The sequence below is a fragment of the Gorilla gorilla genome, chromosome 11, assembly GCF_029281585.2.
Source record: "Gorilla gorilla gorilla isolate KB3781 chromosome 11, NHGRI_mGorGor1-v2.1_pri, whole genome shotgun sequence".
NCBI lineage: Eukaryota > Metazoa > Chordata > Mammalia > Primates > Hominidae > Gorilla > Gorilla gorilla.
In genome coordinates, this window is record NC_073235.2 from 69,725,585 (window position 1) to 69,746,109 (window position 20,525).

The 20,525-nt window shown below is 35.6% G+C and overlaps 1 protein-coding gene across 2 annotated transcripts in view; it reads left to right on the top strand.

The window, feature by feature from the left end:
• The window catches only part of XIRP2 (xin actin binding repeat containing 2), a 349,635-nt gene extending 341,877 nt beyond the window's left edge, over nt 1–7,758 (top strand). Inside the window, exons 8-9 of one of the 2 annotated variants that reach the window (XM_055380256.1) lie at nt 2,039–2,172; nt 5,865–7,758. In XM_055380256.1, the coding sequence (XP_055236231.1) occupies nt 2,039–2,172; nt 5,865–7,368 (1,638 nt within the window). In that variant the 3' untranslated portion in view covers nt 7,369–7,758. Of the gene's footprint in view, nt 1–2,038; nt 2,173–5,864 lie in introns of those variants that run through there. The other variant, XM_055380257.2, reaches the window with a different exon arrangement.
• Nucleotides 7,759–20,525: the final 12,767 nt, after the last annotated feature.

The following is a 20,525-nucleotide window of genomic DNA, read 5'->3' on the forward strand; positions in this document are numbered from 1 at the left end:
AAGGCATGTGTTCCATAGCCAAAATGATGTACGGTTAAAAAGAGTGCATGGAAACAACCAAACAATATAACCTAAAACTAACAGCTTCCCATGTATGCTTATATACTCTTTATATGCTTGCTTTTACAACATTCTTTTCACAAAAGCATAGAGTATGATTTACTTGCACTGTGTGAGAATAACAAATACTATTATACAGATTACTGGGACATATTTGTCAAGGTAAATAAGGCTTTGGATAAAGCAACAGGTATAGCAATAATTTTATTTCATGCAATTATTCTAGACAATAATAAATAATATCCCTTGGCCTAATATTGACATATTTTTAACGGCCAGGTTTAAATGATATTTGCATTGAGTTCAATACAGACTGATAGAAGTCTGAGACACAATTTACATTCTTCATGTGTGCTTTAGTATTTTTATTGATCTGTATCTCTGACAAAAGTGTGGGTGTGGAATTAGACCTTTTATATATTCAACTATTGCTACTGAGTTGGATAGAGTTAGTTTTCTCTGATGCCACATTTTTTTCTAACTGATTTTTTCACTTTTCTAAAAAATAAACTAAATCACTGCTCAATCAACCTCATTCACAAATGAGCTTAAACAATACATTTAAAAATTTTGATTTTATTTGGAAGGAGAGAGGTTTAAATCATATGGACTTAGTACATGATTTTTAACATCAAAGAACAGCTCATTTCCCTACTTGCAATTAATGAGGCTTCATGATAAAAGAATTTTATATAATTAATGTGCATCATTAGTTTAGTCCATTCTTTTAGACAGATTGAAAGAAATAGCAAGCTTAAAAATAAAAACTGCTGAAACTAATAATTATGCCTCCATCATATTTGCAACATATGTGTCTAGTTTATCAGGTTAATATGGTTCTTAATGTGCTTGCTTCTGGCATAATTAAGCAAAGCTGTCTAATTAATTTCAAATACTCAGCTTCTGTTAAGATAGCTCAAAAACACATAGAACATACAAAGAAACTTGTGATAAACATAAAAATGTGTCCTCTACTAGAACCAAATAAGCAAAGGAGTTCACTCAGTGGCCCAGATTGATCATCTAGGCACTAAAGTAGATATAATTATTTGTATAATGGACCCTGAGCATATTTTCTCTTATAAATAAGTAATACCAAAGCTTAGTCATTCTCACAGGATCGCTGTGAGGACAAAAAGCAATTCTGAAGTGAAAGTTCTGTGTTAGTTTTAAACCACTATACAAACACTGGTTAGTAATAGAACCACTATTATTCATCGAGGCTAATATTTACAGGAAAGCCACAGGAAGTGAGCATAGGTGCTTTAGAGGAGCAAGAAAAGATGTAGGAAAACTATATAAGCAGATGCGAGAATCCAAAAAGCTCCACAATCTAAAGCCAGTTAGATTGAGGACAAATGACCCTGAGCATTTTACTGTGTTCAGGAGTCTCATTGCATTACAATTAAGAGTTGGTATCTTACAGTCAACTCTAAGTCATCAAGAAAATATTGAAGCAAATACAGTGTCCTTGGCTTAAAAAACATATGTATTTTAGAAAGATCTATCTAAAATGCTTTAAGAAGTAAAAACTTTTGACCAGCTTAGGTACAAGCCTTTATATATAGGGAAAACTCAATTATCTAGAATGATAAGTTATCTCAGAGCTCCCCATTGCTGAGTATTTTATATGTATATATATATAAAAAAATATACTCACATATATGCACATATATGTTTGTAATGTACTTATATGTCTAATGAACATATTTTACTCATGTATGTTTTTTTAAATCATAAATGTCTACTCGTACAATCTATAAATGGTAGAAGCACTAGAGTAATGTAGACCATCCTGGCAGACCCTTAAACCTGATGATGGGTTAGTCTCTGTCCAGAGAAACATCATAAGGACAGTAGTCTTAGAGCTTTTCTACTTTAACCGCATGGCCAGTTAATATGTGTTTTTGTTTTGTTATGTTTTTACAATATGATTGAAGATAACACTACAGAAGGCTTTGTAAATTTTTATTTTTAGAAGCTGCTGCTCCAAGACAAGGAAATATGTATACTTTGTCAAAAGACAGTTTATCCAATGGAGTGCCTAGTGGCAGACAAGCAGAATTTTCATAAGTCCTGCTTCCGATGCCACCATTGCAACAGTAAACTAAGGTAAAATGTTTAATTATCTTTGCCACAAATATTCCAGGAGCTGCACTCTATGTATAACCTCATATCTCTAGGAAGATGCACATTTTTCCAGATCTTGTTGCTGCATCAGTTAACACAACCACACAGGGAGATTTGCTCATGTTCTGTGATGTATTTCTGCAACCTTTTTCCTTTAGGAATTTTAGTTTTCTAATCAAATCCAAAAGCATCCCTTTTGTCTGAACACAAAAATCACACAGATGAGTAAAATTAAGAGTTACTCTGCAAATCAAGATTTTTGAGTTAGTGTGTTAGTCTAAAGTCTAGACTCCAGATCAGGAGGTAGCACACATTTTCTGTTAAGGGCTAGATCATAAGTAATTTTGGTTTTGCAGGCCATACTGCTTCTGTCACTACTCAATTTCTATTAGAGAGCAAGAGCAGCCACAGATAACTAAACAAATGGGTGTGGTTGTAAATAAATGGGCTTGGCTGTGTTCCAATAAAACTTCATATACCAAAACAAGTGGTGGGTAGGTTAGAATTTACCTGTCTTTGAGCTAGACTAAGTTTTTAAAAATGAAATTGAAATTTAGAAAAATATCAGTGACAGGTAAGAGAAAAACTCTGTTTTTTTTCTGGAGCAAACAGAAACACCCTATCCACACAGTTAAAATGCATTCATTTTCCAAAACTCTTGAAGTAAATGCATTTAACTGAATGTGACATTTGGTGTGACTGTAGTCTGAAATGCTAAAATTGATTTTTTTTTTTTTGGCTAAATCTAATGTGCATCTTTCACACTATATTTTTTCTGACTTTAATTGACAATGTCGAACACCCTCATGGCAACATTTTTTTCCCTTGGTTTCCATAACAACAGAGTATAATGACTTTTCCCCTACTCTTTGTGTGCTCCTTCTCAGGCACCTGTGTGGGGGACTCTCTGTCCATTACCAAGATGTAAGAGGTCCTCACAATTATGTTATGGGAATTTATTCTTCTCAACATTTCTCTTCTTTCTAGTGAATCACATCCACTCCCATGATTTAAATAATCTATGTGGTAATGACTCTGAAGTCTGTACTGCTAGGCCAAATCTCTCTGTGCATCAGATGCTTATATCTCAATGACTGATATACTTCTCCAATTAGATTTCTCATAAGTACAGCAAACTCAATATGCCCCATTTTCTTCTATCTAAATTCCTTCTTTAACTGTACAGTCTTTATGCTACTGTATCAGTAAATGACATTAACATTAACTCAGTGACCAAAGCATGGAGTTATCTTTGGCTCCTTCCTTTCCTTCATTCCCTATATTCAAGCCATCACCAAGTCCTGCAATTTCTGCCCCATAAATACCTCTTAAGCTATATACTTTTCTCCATTCCCATAGCAAGTATCATCTATTAGCACCACTAATTTCATTATCAAAACATTTAAAAATTACATTTGCCCTCCCCATTTTATAAATTATTGTACCACATCTTCAGTTTCAGATCATATAGCCACTACATACCATGTTATCTCCCTCTTTGCCCTTATTTCATCTTAGTTTTCAGGTTGCAAGATATTAATGCCCACCACCAATGCTTACCTTGATGTTTCTGCAGTTGTTCTGATATTAAAGCTTGGTTTCTAGTAGACTCTTCAAAACTCTTCATGGAAACAATATTTGCTGAATTCTTACATGCTGATAACAATTTGTCTGTGACCTTTATAACAAAAAGTCAGTTTTGCTGAAATTAAAATCTTTGGCTTACACTTTCATTGTATTCTTTGATACATTATTTTATTTTCTTCTGGCATAAAGTGTTGGAATAGCTTGATAACGATCTAATTTTATTTTCCTTATAAGAAGTATATTTTTTCTTAAATATACCCACAGATTTTTTTCTTTTTATTATTTAAAATCTAGCAATTTTACTAGATTAGTTCTTGGCATTGGTCATTCTTCACTAGTGTCAGTTACCCAGTGTGCTCTTTCTATATGTTGTTGCATACTTTTTTGTATCAAGAAAGTTTGTTTTAATTATAGCTATTTAATATTTAATCTGTTTTATTATATAGTTTTTTCTTCAAGAATTCCTATTATCTATACCTTGAATGTTTTTTGCTTATTTTTATTATCTGTCTCTCTCAAATTCTTTTCATATTTATTTCTTTCTGATTATTGAAAAGGTTATGTTTTCATTCTTCTGTTTCTCTTAAGCCACTTTTTATTGTGTTTATTTGCTCTTATATTTCTTTTAGTTTAGTTTTGTTGCTGATATTTTTATCTTTTTTTTCTATTTTTTCTGATTTCTGGCACCTCACTTATGAGATTTTAAATTCTGATTCATGATGTTCTTTCGGGTCTTTTATCATGTTCTTAATGTCTTTTAACTCATTTTGAAGTCATAGGTTAAATTTTTTATGTATTTTTAGAGCATGTTTTTCTGGCATGTTTTCATTATCTACAAGGATATTATAATGCCCTTTGCACTTTTATTTTCTTTTAATAACTTCGTATATTATTTACCTTGGTGCATTTCTGTTGCTCATTTTTATATAAAATCAGTTTTCCCAAACCTTAGAAGGATAAAAATCAGGATGGTTTTTCTAACTTCACAGAGCTACCTCTTTTAGTTTTCATATACTGATCAAGAAAATAAGGCAGCTTGATTTCCAGAATTCCCTGGCTTGGCTCCTCTTCTCCATATTTTTCAGAACCTTCTCTTGCATTTCTGTAATCATTATCCTGCTCAATCTTGATTCTACTCTCCTATTTTTTCTCACTTTGGGATTCTGTTTAAAAGGGGAGCCCAGTTTTAGGAGTTCAACCTCACTAGCCTCTTCAAGTCTTCCTTACCACAGGGACCTTGCACTCATTGTCTATTGGAGATCACAAATCTCCTCGAAGTTTCAGCTGCTGTTCTCTGATTGGCATGTGATACTTTCCAGGAAATATTAGTTGGTTATTTTGTGGTCTCATATTTTCAGGTCCATCAGACATCTTCCTTGCTCCCTCTGCTATCACCAATACAGATGAGACCATCATGCTGGCCTTGTGACTGTTGGTGGTTTCTCCTTAGTTCTTTGTATTTTGATGTTGAGGGGGCTACCTTGTCACTTCATTTAGTTGTAAATGTTCCCCATGGGTTTTAAGTTTTGCTATCTTGTTGACGTATCTGTTTTTATGTGTAGATTCATAGATATTCAAAAACTATGCTCCTGCCTCTGACTAGAGTTCATTTTAATTTTAAATCACTCAATTTGTTAATCTCCTTAAAGAGGCCACATAAGCAATTGTTAGGCACACCTTCCAGCTCGTTCAAAATCCAGTGAACAAAGAAGCTCATATTGTTGATTTATTTGTATGTGTTTGCTACTCAGGATTTATTGGAAATTACAACGCCTCACATAAATCATTGAGTTAGCACAAGTTCAGTCCTATCACTCTGCACCATCTATAACCATATGTGCATTACCCTATAATACCTATTATGCCAATACCTGACACACATCATAAAATTCTAAACACTGCAAGACATACATCATATAAAGTATAGGTGGTAATATTATCTAACAGAAATGTTCAACTAATAGGGCCATTCCCATTGCTAGTAACTTAAGTTTACTAGTCTGTAACTCATTGAAATAATTAATCCCCAATTCCCTATGAACCTACAGTAAATACGAACTGCTAAGTATTCTTTTTCTTTTTGGCAGTTTGGGAAATTATGCATCACTTCATGGACAAATATACTGTAAACCTCACTTTAAACAACTTTTCAAATCCAAAGGAAATTATGATGAAGGTTTTGGACATAAGCAGCATAAAGATAGATGGAACTGCAAAAACCAAAGCAGATCAGTGGACTTTATTCCTAATGAAGAACCAAATATGTGTAAAAATACTGCAGAAAACACCCTTGTACCTGGAGATCATAATGAACATTTAGATGCTGCTAACAGTGAAGGGCAAAGGAATGATTTGAGAAAATTAGGGGAAAGGGGAAAATTAAAAGTCATTTGGCCTCCTTCCAAGGAGATCCCTAAGAAAACCTTACCCTTTGAGGAAGAGCTTAAAATGAGCAAACCTAAATGGCCACCTGAAATGACAACCGTGCTATCCCCTGAATTTAAAAGTGAGTCTGTGCTAGAAGATGTTAGAACTCCAGAAAATAAAGGACAAAGACAAGATCACCTTCCTTTTTTGCAGCCTTATCTACAGTCCACCCATGTTTGTCAGAAAGAGGATGTTATAGGAATCAAAGAAATGAAAATGCATGAAGGAAGAAAAGATGAAAAGAAGGAAGGAAGGAAGAATGTGCAAGATAGGCTGAGTGAAGCTGAAGATACAAAGAGTAACAGGAAAAGTGCTATGGATCTTAATGACATTAATGTGGTTGTGCAGAGTGCTGAAAAGGAGAAAAATGAAAAAACTAACCAAACTAATGGTGCAGAAGTTTTACAGGTTACTAACACTGATGATGAGATGATGCCAGAAAATCATAAAGAAAATTTGAATAAGAATAATAATAACAATTATGTAGCAGTCTCATATCTGAATAATTGCAGGCAGAAGACATCTATTTTAGAATTTCCTGATCTATTACCCTTGTCGAGTGAAGCAAATGACACTGCAAATGAATATGAAATTGAGAAGTTAGAAAATACATCTAGAATCTCAGAGTTACTTGGTATATTTGAATCTGAAAAGACTTATTCGAGGAATGTACTAGCAATGGCTCTGAAGAAACAGACTGACAGAGCAGCTGCTGGCAGTCCTGTGCAGCCTGCTCCAAAACCAAGCCTCAGCAGAGGCCTTATGGTAAAGAGGGGAAGTTCAATCATCTCTCCTGATACAAATCTCTTAAACATTAAAGGAAGCCATTCAAAGAGCAAAAATTTACAGTTTTTCTTTTCTAACACCGTGAAAATCACTGCATTTTCCAAGAAAAATGAGAACATTTTCAATTGTGGTTTAATAGATTCTGTGGAGCAAATTAAAAATATGCCATGCTTGGATTTAAGGGAATTTGGAAAGGATGTTAAACATTGGCATGGTGAAACAATAGAAGCTGCCTGCAATAATGGAAACACAGGTTTTGATGCCCTGAGCCATGAATGTACAGCTAAGCCTTTGTTTCCCAGAGTGGAGGTGCAGTCAGAACAACTCACGGTGGAAGAGCAGATTAAAAGAAACAGGTGCTACAGTGACACTGAGTAAAATATCTCTGGCCACTGACAGTCCACAGTTAGGCACTGAGAGATATTGATGTTCTGAAATAAGATTTTATGAATTTGGATACCCTTTTGAGGAACTTGATGTAAACATAATGTTCAGAAATCTCATGTCTATCTCAATGGGATATTTCTTATATTACACCTTGTCATTTTTTTCACAATTTATTTACATCTACTTTTGTTTTAACTGGAATGAGGAGATGAAACACTATGGATATGTTTTCCATTCAAATGGCACTTCAGCATATTGTTCTGTTTTCCTGTAAAACATCATGGGTGTGATTTTTATACTGCTGATGCTTGTCACAATTATTATAACTTCTCTGTAATTTCTTCTGAAATAAAATTGAATCACTTGAGGTGCAGACCAAAATACTTCTGTAACTTTTTTTGATATATACTGTCATTCTAAGTACGTATACTCCTTATGACTTGGGAAGTATTTGTCTTGAGGCAAGTATTTACCACCCACACTAAAATAATGCTGGAAAAAATAAAATACTAAACTGAAGGCACAGTATTATTAGAAAGTGTAACATTTTCATTTTCTCTTTTACTCTGCATTTTAAAGATATGAGGGTTATTGTTCTTGAAATAATTACCTATATTAAATTATCATAGAATGTGTCTATAAACATTTAACGAAAAATGTTGATTTTCCTCCAGAATAATGTGAAGTCCATACTCAGAAATTAACTAGAAACGTTTTAGACATTACTTAAATAAATTATTCACATTGCATTTGTATTGCTTGCTCTGTGTAATTGATAAGTATAACAATCATATCACTACAGTTTGTCAGGTTTTCTTCTTATCATATTTGATGAATATTAAGTTTTTCTGTTATGAAAACATATTCCTCTAAAATTTGGCTTCTAAATTTTCTACTGCCTTTGTTCTTCCTCAAATAAATTTTATGATTCTGAAAAAAATGAACATAAATAAGTGGCTTTGCATAAATTTGTAGTGTACATATATGAAACAGGACTTATCCCATATTCTCCTACATAAACACAAACTATTGACATTCTATAAATATAAAACCAAAATGCAGTTTTGGAAACTATTTCTTTTCAGAAAGACTAACAAATTCCCTCTTGCTGGTATGTTCTTAATAGATATCTAAGACCTACATTGCATTAGTTCCCTAGGGCTTCCATAATTAAATATCACAGACTGGGTAGCTTAAACAACAAAAATATATTTTCTCACAGTTCAGAAAGCTGGAAGTACAGGGTCAAGTTGAAGGTATGGTTGGTTTCTCCTGAGGCCTCTCTCCTTGGCTTGCCAATAGTCACCTTGTTGAGGTTCACACATAGTCTTCCCTCTGTGCACTCACACTCCTAGTGTCTCTTTCTCTTCTTATAAGAGTACCAGTCCTTTTGGACTAGGAACCACTCATTGGACTTCATTTAACCTTACTTGCCTTTTTAATGGATGTATTTCCAAATATAGTCATATTGGGGTTTAGCTCTTCAACATATGAGCTTTGTGGGAACACAGTTCAGTTCATAACACATACTTTTACCCAATTAAATGAAATACTATGAAAGTCTGGCAAGAAAATGGCCAGAGCTACAGAAGCAAATTTTTTGTTTAAACTGAATTACTGTACTTTACCCTTCAAATATTCTGAATGACACAGCATTATTTCTATAATCATTTATACTAAGATAACACAATAGTTTTCATGGAGAAAGAAATAATTCGTGAAAACTCATGACATAGTATTACTGTATAGTTTCAGTGATCCTTTTAAAGAATGTGACTCTCGCTTTACAAAGGTCCTCTTGTTGGACTCTTCCTACTTAATCTTGGTAGCCTAGTCCCCTCTTCAATTATGGTAAAATTTAAGATTAAAAGTAGCTGCTGTGCACACCAGGGAAAACAATGAAAATAATGATTGTTCTGATTTTTCATTTAATCAACAAGCAATTTTGTGTCCTCATCTTTTTTTTAAAAACATTTGTAGGTACATAGTAGGTATGTATATATGTATGCAGTACATGAAATGTTTTGATACAGGCATGCAATGCGAAATAAATACATCACAAAAATGGCGTATCCATCCCCTCAAGTATTTATCCATTGAGTTTCAAATAATCCAATTATACTCCTTAAATTATTTTAAAATGTACAGTTAAGTTATTATTGACTATAGTCACCCTGTTGTACTATCAAATAGTAGGTCTTATTCATTGTTTCTAATTTTTCATACCCATTAACCATCCCCCCTTCCTGCTACTACCCTTCCCAGCCTCTGGTAACTATCTTCTACTCTCTATGTCAATGAGTTCAATTGTTTGATTTTTAGATCCCACAAATAAGTGAGAACATGTGATGTTTGTCTTTCTGTGCCTGGCTTATTTTACTTAACATAATGACCTCCAGTTCCATCCATGTTGTTGCAAATGACTGGATATCATGCTTTTTTATGTCTAAATAGTGCTCCATTGTGTATATGTAACACATTTTCTTTCAAGAAAACATTTTTTAAAAATTTTTAATCAGAAAGAGGCATTGTATTATGATTATTGGCTGCATCACCTTTCTTGAATGACATGTAGGAGTTTACAAATTCAAATATGCAAATACAATTTTATTTAGTAATGGTTTCGCTCTAATTATAACAAAATCTTCCAGCTAAATAGCAAGGTTTAGGATCTAAAATGTAGCTAAACACACAAATCAAAAATTCAGTGAAGTTTTCTTATTGTTGCAGTCAGTGTATTATTTTTCTAAAGCTGCCATAAGTAAGTACCACAGACTGAGTGACCAAACAGAAATTTATTTTCTCACAATTCTGCAAGTCAGAAAAGTCTGATATCAAGGTGTTGGCCAGCTTGGTTTCTTCTGAGGCCTCTCTACTTGGCTTGTAGATAGTCATCTTCTTTCTGTGTCTTCCATGGCCTTCCTCTATATGTGTCTATGTTCCAATTTCTTATAATGTTCCAACTCATATTGGAGTAGGGCCCAGCCTCATGACCTCATTTTACTTTAATTACTTCTTGAAAGACCCTATCTCCATAAAGAGCTGCATTCTGAGGTGCTGTGGCTTAGGATTTCACCATATGAATTTGCGGGGAACACAATTCAGCCCATAACTGGTAGTAACCATGTTTAATCTTTAGGGTTTTTTAAAAAATACATGGCTATTAATGTTATGTAACCACTTCCCATAATCTTTTCTTGGGATTTACATCACAGAACAATGTAATATATGATTTGTGTTGTAAAAATTAATATTTCCATAAACAAAATTATGTTATAAAGGAATGAAGATGGATCCATGATTGACCAAAAGCTGTTCCACAGGAGGCTGTGTGGTGGCAGAGCATAGCATGTAAGGGGTTTTGCATTATTTATTCAAGAATGGACCTTCCAATGAATCTTGTAAAAATGTTCTATTTCCCTTAAAATTGTGCTGAATTGTCTTTTTTGCAGCTTCCACACTATCAATCCTTGCAACAGATTTGGGGCTCTGGGCAACACATTCTTTGGATTGGGACAGTGGTTTTCTTACAGCAATACATTCTTTGGATTGGGACAATGGTTTTCTCACAGCAACACATTCTTTGGATTGGGACAATGGTTTTCTCAAATTACAATAAAACTGACAAATGCAAACTTACCACCCACTCCCTAATGCACAACCATTTTACGCATCGGGAATATTTTCTCCCAAGCTAACAATTTTCTATAAACATCTCTAGAATAATTTCTAAAGACACATTAATTTTTCAAGAAACTGAAAAATAGAAAAACAACACTTTCTCTGCTGTGTTTTGATAGTTACTGACTACTGGTTACTATCCAACTGGGAAATGGAAAATTTTTTCATTTCCAAGAAAAAGAACTTACAGAAAGATAATCACAGATGTTAAAGTAAAAGAGAAGTGCAATACATTTTTTTCTTCCTGGAAATGTTACTGAGAACTGAGAGTGATTTCTAAATCTAACATAAAAGTTTTGAATTCTGAAGGTATTAATGATAATACGAAATCTTACGTTAAAAAAATCAACTGTAATGGAGATCAGAAATAGGCAGCAGATACAATATTTATATTCAAAATAAGAGTCATGAGAACATATGAGAAGTGCTGAAGAGTACTAAGCCTCAACCCTCTAGAAATTAACTTTAACGGAAGAGATGAAACATTTTTTGGTAAATATTGTCTAAAAATGATTTAACTTCAACAATGATGGAGTCCTTTAAAAGTCTAATTTAAGCTACCTGACATTTACTGTGGATGTTTTTCCCAAAAGATATTATGAGAAATTTTAAAACTATATATTTGTATGCAAATGAAGTGGCAGAGGGAAAATAACGTAGAATATCTACAGTGTGGTCATTTTCCTCGACATAGTACCGATTTATAGAAAATAAAATGGATGGAAAATGGATAGAAAGGCCGACAAATAAATACTATGGCATCACCCAGTCAACGGCCATTCCACAAGCATTTATGGGACCATTTGAATGCATTGGAAGAGTGATTAAGAAAACAATAGATAAATTATGGTATCTTTTGTGTAAAGCTCTCAGACAAGGAAGAGGCATTCAAAACATAAAGTGAAATAACTCAGTACAGTTAATGCTTATGAATGTAGGAAATCCAAGAAAATGGATAGCCACCGAGTCCTGTTAAATTGGAAGACAGCAGAATAATAGTAAACAGGTGGAAAAGTGTTTTGGGTTTAAATAATCAGTCTTCACTTTGTCATAATTTACTTAGTTGTAATTATGTGATTGTGGATTCTATGATACACAATCAAGATTCCTCTTCAGGAATGATGTACTGCCACATATGATCGAAGTGCTGGCCCCAGAAGGGTATTAATTGTCAGCTCCCTGCCAGGATTGCTTTAGCTAAAATAACTGACTTTCCAAAGTGGACTATTTTCGTTTTTTATCAATGGAAGGACAACTCAGCACAACTCTTAAGGCTCACTCTCACTCCAGCTCAGAACTCCCTGTAGAATTGGCTGAGGGTGCATCTCAGGTCAGCTTCTGCCAAATCATGCTTCTTTCCCTTCCCTTTCTTTCCCTTGATACCAACAGCATGCTCTAATAAACCTCCTACACATTAATCTCTGGCTCAGAATCTACTTCTTGGAGAACCCAACCTGGACTAACTGGTATTAGGACTGGCCCAAAAAACAAAGACTGGAATGGTATCTTGGAGCTGAATTCTTTTCTGCCTGGCTGGCAATGGGCACAAGGTGGCAGTGCGATTGTTAAAATTCTCAGCAGTGGTACACTAGCATGACTTTACTGGGTGAAGCAAATGCCTAGCTGATACCATGTATCAAATATCTGAGACATGCAGGGAAAATAGCGATTACGAAGAAAGTGGAACTCGGAAGTCATTGCTAAATGCTGAGAAAAAAATTAACAAAAAGATGAATAATTAAATCAACAATTAAAAGTAAGAGTGGCTGAGCTCCATGGAAGGTTAAACTCCCTAACACAGTCAGGGACTTTTTTGGGAAAAAATGGGATTTTGAACATTGATGGGTATATGTTGGCTGATACAACCAAAAATATTAAAATAGCAGATTCCTCTGAACCTACAGAAGTGGCCTATCCCTCTCTTTATTATTATTATCGTTGTTGTTGTTGTTGTTGTACTGCAGCATTATCACCTACACTTTTACTTAAAGATGCTAAAGATGCATCCCCCCCAAATCAACTGGGTAGTTCTGCTGGTCTTTGTGGGCCTCACACAAGCATCAGCACGTCTGCTGGGAACTGTGTTCTAGGCTCTGCTTGGTTGGGGCACCTTACCTGGGACAGCTCTACCCTAGGTAATTTCATCATCCTCCTGTGACCTGCAAGCTACTCTGAGCATGCTCTTTTCATGGCAATGGAAGAAGTAAAGGAGAAGAGCAGTGACACACTAGGCTCAGAACTGGCACACAGTTTACTGCTGCCTCATTCTAATAGCCAAAGCAAGCCTTATACTCAAAGAAACAAAGTGAGACAGCACTGCCAATGTGTGTGAATGCAGGGAGTCGTAAAGAATTGAGGCCATCAGGGCAATATACATCGTAATTATTTAAAATCAATGTGTTTTATTACAAATATTAGTTCAATATACAGTTAACTTTTTGTCTGTTTCACGATGTGGCCGGGTTGTGCTGTAGGATAGAATTTCACATAGGTGCAGCCCATGTTAAAAGGCAGATAAAGCCCACCTAGGAAGAGACCAGTAAATGATTCAAAGTTGCTGAAAACAGATAACATGCACACCAAGTTCAGGTGCTAGAGTATTTACTTACAGCAAGAGAGAGAGCGTACACAAGATTCAGGCCCTTGCAATGTTAAGGCTAGTAGGTCCATTTTGAAGATGACAGTGGCCCTTTGGCTGCGTGCACCCCACTTCTTGCTGCAGTAGATGGATCCAAACCCTTTTCCTGCGGTGTCTGAAATACAGGATTTGGGGGAAGAGGAGGAATGTGCTGAAGGGACGCAGATAAACACATAACTAAGCAGTTCTGAGAAAGGTTTTCATGTGTCAGATATAGAGGGAACAGGGACGTACTGGCTGAGCTGTTTGCATGCAATTAAAAGCGCGAGTTAGCCAGCACGTCCTGTACCTAAGACTCTTTGGAAACACAGTAGAGATGTTGGGCTATACTTGGACACTTCCCTCACATTATCATATCAACTTAATATCACTTCTAATAAATGAAAACTTAAAAGGCTCAGAGACGCAATAATTGGTAATGACCACTACTGTATTCACCCTCTTTTTTGCTGCATGTTTTGTAAAATGGTGACAGATTTTTATTTACTAGTCTTCAAGATAGTCCAATAACCCCTGTTAAATCATTTCCTTCAGGAGGAGGGCAGACTGGTTAAAGAATACTTCTGGTGAAAACACCTTTCTACATTGTTATTTGTCCATATAGAAGTTTCCTTAAACAAAAATTAACCTGAAAGACAATTCTAAAATAATTCATTATTTTCTGAACTCTATCCAATCTGAAATATTTATTGCTCAATAAAAGCTTCAATGGCTTTTAATTGAGATGATATATAAAACATAATTAACACTAGAAATATCTAAGAACAAATAATGAAAAAAATTAGTAAATGCCATTCCCTAGCTCATTAGCTGATTTCTTTTCAATCTTAATCCCTGAGTTTAATATTGTGTGTGTGTGTGTGTGTTTGTATGTGTGAATGTGAGCATGTATGTGTTCAATAATGTCCAAATTATAAAACCATCGATATTAACAATTTTCAATGCTGTCCAGCCTGTTTTTAGCAAGCCAACATGTTCCATGTTCATGCTATCAAAATCACCAATTATGAATACACATTTGTTATAAATTAAAAACCTTAGTTGGATAAATATATATCATCAAGTGAGTAATGTTTATGTTACCAGTTGCTGTTCAGATTATTCAGTTTACTCCTCTCAACTATGTTAATACCTGCATTGATTTGTTGTTGTTAATGTAGTCATTGTGCTTATGAGCAAATGTACATCCATTAACATAATTTCCTATAACCACACTATAGTTGTTCAAAACATTTTACAAACCTCTGTTATCAACTATACTATTCCTAGCAATTTTATTCACATCCAAGGCTTCAATTATCTCTTTAATACCAGTAGCTCCTACATGTATATTACCTTCTGGGAGCTCTGTTCTGAACTCTAGAATCATATAGACAACTGCCTACTTGATAGTTTCTTATGGCTATTTTAAAGGAACCTTAAGTCCAACATGTCCTGATCAGAGTGTCACCCACCTCTAACCTCAAATTTGGGTCTCCGTGAGCATTTTCTTAGACAATCTAGTTGCTAAAACCAGAAAACCAAAAGTCATATTTTATACCCTAATTTCTTTCATTTATTCACAACTTAAATCTTGTACCAAACCCAGTTGATTTTTACTACTTAAACATCTCTGACTCTCACTTTTCCTTCCTAGCACATAGTACATTTGTAATTACACATGATCTTGCAAATTATTTGATTAATACCAGTGACATCCCCTTACCCCCGATATGGTTTGGCTCTGTGTCCCCACCAAAATCTCATCTTGTAGCTCCCATAATTCCCACGGGTTGTGGGAGGGATGCAGTGGGAGAAAATTGAATCATGGGGTCGGGTATTTCCTGTGCTGTTCTCATGACAGTGAATAAGTCTCACGAGATCTGATGGTTTTAAAAAGGGGAGTTTCCCTGCACAAGCACTCTTCTCTTGTCTGCCATCCATGTGAGAGGTGCCTTTCACCTCTTGCCATGATTGTGAGGCCTCCCCAGCCACGTGGAACTGTAAGTCCAATAAACCTCTTTATTTTGTAAATTGTCCAGTCTCGTGTATGTCTTTATCGGCAGGGTGAAAATGGACTAATACAGTAAATTGGTACCAGTAGAGTGGGGCACTGCAGAAAAGATAACCGAAAATGTGGAAGCAACTTTGGAACTGGGTACCAGGCAGAGGTTGGAACAGTTTGGAGGGCTCAGAAGAAGACAGGAAAATGTGATAAAGTTTGCAACTTCCTAGAGACTTATCGAATGACATTGACCAAAATGCTGATAATGCTATGGGCAATGAAATCCAGGCTGAGGTGGTCTCAGATGGAGATGAGGAACTTGTTGGGAACTACAGCAAAGGTGACTCTTGCTATGAGTCACCTTTTTGGCAAAGAGACTGATGGCATTTTACCCCTGCCCTAGAGATTTGTGGAACCTTGAATTTGAGAGAGATGATTTAGGGTATCTGGTGGAAGAAATTTCTAAGCAGCAAAGTGTTTGAGATTTGACTTGGGTGCTCTTAAAAGCCTTCAGTTTTATTCATTTACCAAGATATGGTTTAGAATTGAAACTTATGTTTAAAAGGGAAGCAGAGCATAAAAGTTCAGAAAATTTGCAGCCTGACAATGCGATAGAAAAGAAAACCCCATTTTCTGAGGAGAAATTCAAGCCAGCTGCAGAAATTTGCATAAATAATGAGGAGCCAAATGTTAATCCCCAAGACAATGGGGATAATGTCTCCAGGTATGTCAGAGGCCTTTCAAGCAGCCCCTCCTATCACAGGCCCAGAGGCCTAGGAGGAAAAAATGGTTTCATGGGCAGGGGCCAGAATCCCCCTGCTGAATGCAGCCAAAGGACTTGGTGTCCTGCATCCCAGCTGCTCCAGCCCTGACTGGAAGGGGCCAAAGTACAGCTCAGGCTGTGTCTCCAGAGGGTGCAAGCCCCAAGCCTTGGCAGCTTCCACGTGGTGTTGAGCCTGAGAGTGCACAGAAGTCATGAATTTGGGTTTGGGAACCTCCACCTAGATTGCAGAGGATGTATGGAAATGCCTGGATGTCCAGGCAGAATTTTGTTGAAGGGGCAGGGGTCCCATGGAGAACCTCTGCTAGAGCAATGTGGAAGGGAAATGTGAGGTGGGAGCCCCCTCACAGAGTCCCTACTAGAGCACCACCTAGTGGAGCTGTGAGAAAAGGGCCACCATCCTCCGGACTGTAGAAGGGTAGATCTACTGACAGCTTGCACTGTGTTCCTGGAAAAGCCACAGACACTCTACATCAGCCCATGAATACAGCCAGGAGGGAGGCTGTTCTCTGCTGAGCCACAAGGGCAGAGCTGTCCAAGACCAAGGGAACCCACCTCTTGCATCAGTGTGACCCGGATGCAAGACATGGAGTCAAAGGAGATCATTCTGGAGCTTTATGATTTGACTGCTCTGCTGGATCTCGGACTTGCATGGGGCTTGCAGCCCCTTTGTTTTGGCCAATTTCTCCCATTTAGAATGGCTGTATTTACCCAACGCCTGTTCCCCCTTTGTATCTAGGAAGTAACTGACTTGCTTTTGAATTTACAGGCTCATAGGTGGAAGGGATTTGCCTTGTCTCAGATGAGACATTGGACAGTGGACTTTTGAGTTAATGCTGAAATGAGTTAAGACTTTGGGGGACAGTTGGGAAGGTTTTGAAATGTGAAGACATGAGATTTGGGAGGGGTGGGGAGTGGAATGATACTGTTTGGCTCTGTGTCTTCACTGAAATCTCATCTTGTAGCTCCCATAATTCTCATTTCTTGTGGATGAGACCTGCTGGGAGATGACTGAATCATGTGGTTGGGTCTTTCATGTGTTGTTCTCATGATCGTGAATAAGTCTCATGAGATCCGATGGTTTTTAAAAGGGGAGTTTCCCTGACCATGCACTCTTCTCTTGTCTGCCACCATGTGAGATGTGCCTTTCACCTTTTGCCATGATCGTGAAGCCTCCCCAGCAACATGGAACTGCAAGTCCAATAAACCTTTCTTTTGTACATTGCCCAGTCTCAGGTATGTCTTTATCAGCAGCATGAAAACAGACTAATAAACCCCCATACTAACTAGAAGCTTTACAAAGACAGTGACTGGGTCTAATTTTACTCTCCAAATTTCCCCAATTATTAGCAAAAAGTTTGGCATGTGGTAGGCATTTGATAAATTTTGTTGGAAGAGTCAATCAACCTATAAATCTAAAACTTGAAACACAATACACACTGTCCTAGAGTAACATATGGAAATGGGTAAGAATATCTTCTGGATTTTTTTTAGATTACTGTATATGCAAAGTGGCACACAGACCATGCTGATATGTCTAAGCAATAACTCCAAGAGAACTAACTGCAGTTCTACTCCCAGATTGCATATCTAGATGCTAATGGCATCCTTGGGCTGATTTCTAGAAGAAAGGCTGAATGGGTAGATTTCATTATTACAAATAAGGATAGGCAGATTTTACAGAAAAATATGTTTATTATCATAAAATTGCCAAAATAAATTCATTAATTAAGAATAGACAAATTTATATATATATAATATACACATCTATGAAATTTGTATTAATGCCCAAATAAATTCATTAATTTAGAATAGACAAATTCATATATGTATTATATACACATATATACACACATCTATGAAATTTGTATTAATATTCATTACAATATCCTTTAAAGTATACATTTCCCATGTATTGGAAGTTAAGACTTTCTGCACATTAAGTTGTATATACAGCACATTTAAGATGGATAGTCAAAGGTTGCAATGATGGTCAGTTTTTATTTAGAGCTCACATTTCAAAAGATGTACCTGTATATAAATAAAATGGTATTATAGATAGAATTTTAAAGTATAAGAACTTCTTTCAATTTTTTAAAATATAAGAGCCTATATGGTAACAACTGTATTTTTAGTGGCTATAGAAGTTTATATAATTATAGTTTATATCGCATGGTAACATGACTTATGTCACTGAATCTTCACAACAACACTACACTGTAGGTAAATCTTTACCTCAGTCAAAATATGAGGAGACTGAGGCTTAGATAGTTTAAGTATTTAACCCAAGATAACCCAGTAAATTATACATAGAAGAGATGTTACTATCTCTAGTTTATATTCAAGAAAAACAAGATTCAGAGATATTGAGTTGTCCGAGATCAAATGTATAATAAGTACTGAGACACAACAAAGACCTGAAAAACAGCTATTGTTTGAAGTTCCGTAGTCTTTCCTCCAGTTAAGCAACCTCTGTGGAAAACAGTGTAATTTTCTGTCATGCATTTAATTTTTATTCACAGGCTTTATTTGTGTGCTCTTGCATTTGTAATTGCATATAGTTGTGCTATATACATATGCGTATATTTCACTTATGGATATATGTATATATATGTGTGTTTGTATACATGTAAATGTATTTACATGAACGTTCTAGAACTGTATGAAACATCCGATGCTTAATCAAAGTCTTATTCATAATTTGGCTGAAAAATGTCATAATTTATATGTTTTTGGACACATGTAAAGGCAATATATTTAGAAATGTAGCATATTGATAATTTTAATGAATTTAGAAAACCCACAAAGCCCATAAGTTTGATAATACCCTTCACAACAATTAAAAATGGGGAAAAACAGGTCTGGATACATGTCCATAAATGAGTAGTATGTATTCAGCTTCACTGTGTTCCAAGCTCACAGCAAGGACAAACAATATAGGCCTTGATCTCACTTAATCCTCACAAATATCGCATGAGTATGGTATGAGATAAGGTTTTATTTTTTCTGATGAAGAGTCTATGGATTAGAGAGATTGAGTTACTTAACTAAGTTTACCTAGGTTGTAAGTGCTGAGACACAGACTGAAATTAGTCATAGCCGACCAATAAATTCCATTATATATGGGATTTTCAACATACATCTGTCTTCTCAATACTTCATCATGTGTGAAAATGGATTATATATACAAAATGTTCACATATATTAAAATATAAGTTTGCAGCAGTAGCATGCCTATGAGCATATACATTTATATATTATACCAAAGGCCCATATATATATGCTATATATACACATTGCATTTTGTGTGTTTGCATGTGTGTGAAAGGGTATCTATGTGCATATGTGTTTTTGTATACACACACACACACATATATTGTACCATGAGTATAACCAGGTATCTATGCCTATACATTCCAAAGATGTATTTATAATGAAAAGTAGAGACAAAAAAAATAAGATCACTTATTGAAAATGTCATCAACTGCCTGGAATGGAATGAAAGAAATACATCAATCCTCCTAACCTTAAAGGCAAGCAGAAAGTAGAACTGCTCTTTTCAAATCGATGAAATTAACAAAAGCACTTGAATGTGGCAAAGAGAAGATGTCAGGTAAGAATCAGCATATGTGAGAACAGAAGACCGAATAACTTAGAGAAAGACATCAATGTCTCTGCTGCTAGTGATGCCCTCACTCTCCATGAAGCTATAAAACATGGCAGCGGTTGTCCCTGTGACAGGAAATGCCAGGACTTCAAAGCTTCAGCCCTGGTTATGTGAAACAGGGCAGGAACTATTTGCCCTAAATACTAAACCTTTTAATTTTAAAAGTTTTGAAATATTTAAGCTAGAAATACTTCCAACACTGGATGATGTTTAAATGGTTACTTTATAAAGAAAAAAAGAAGAGTGTGTGCCCATTTTTTAATTCATAAGAAAATTATTAAATCACTAGCATTTCAAAGAACCCATTTTCAATTACCCAGAGAGAGATTGCCTACAGAAAATGTTCAATTCCAGGCTGGCGTCTCCAACCTACCCAGAACACTGCCTCCCTTCCACC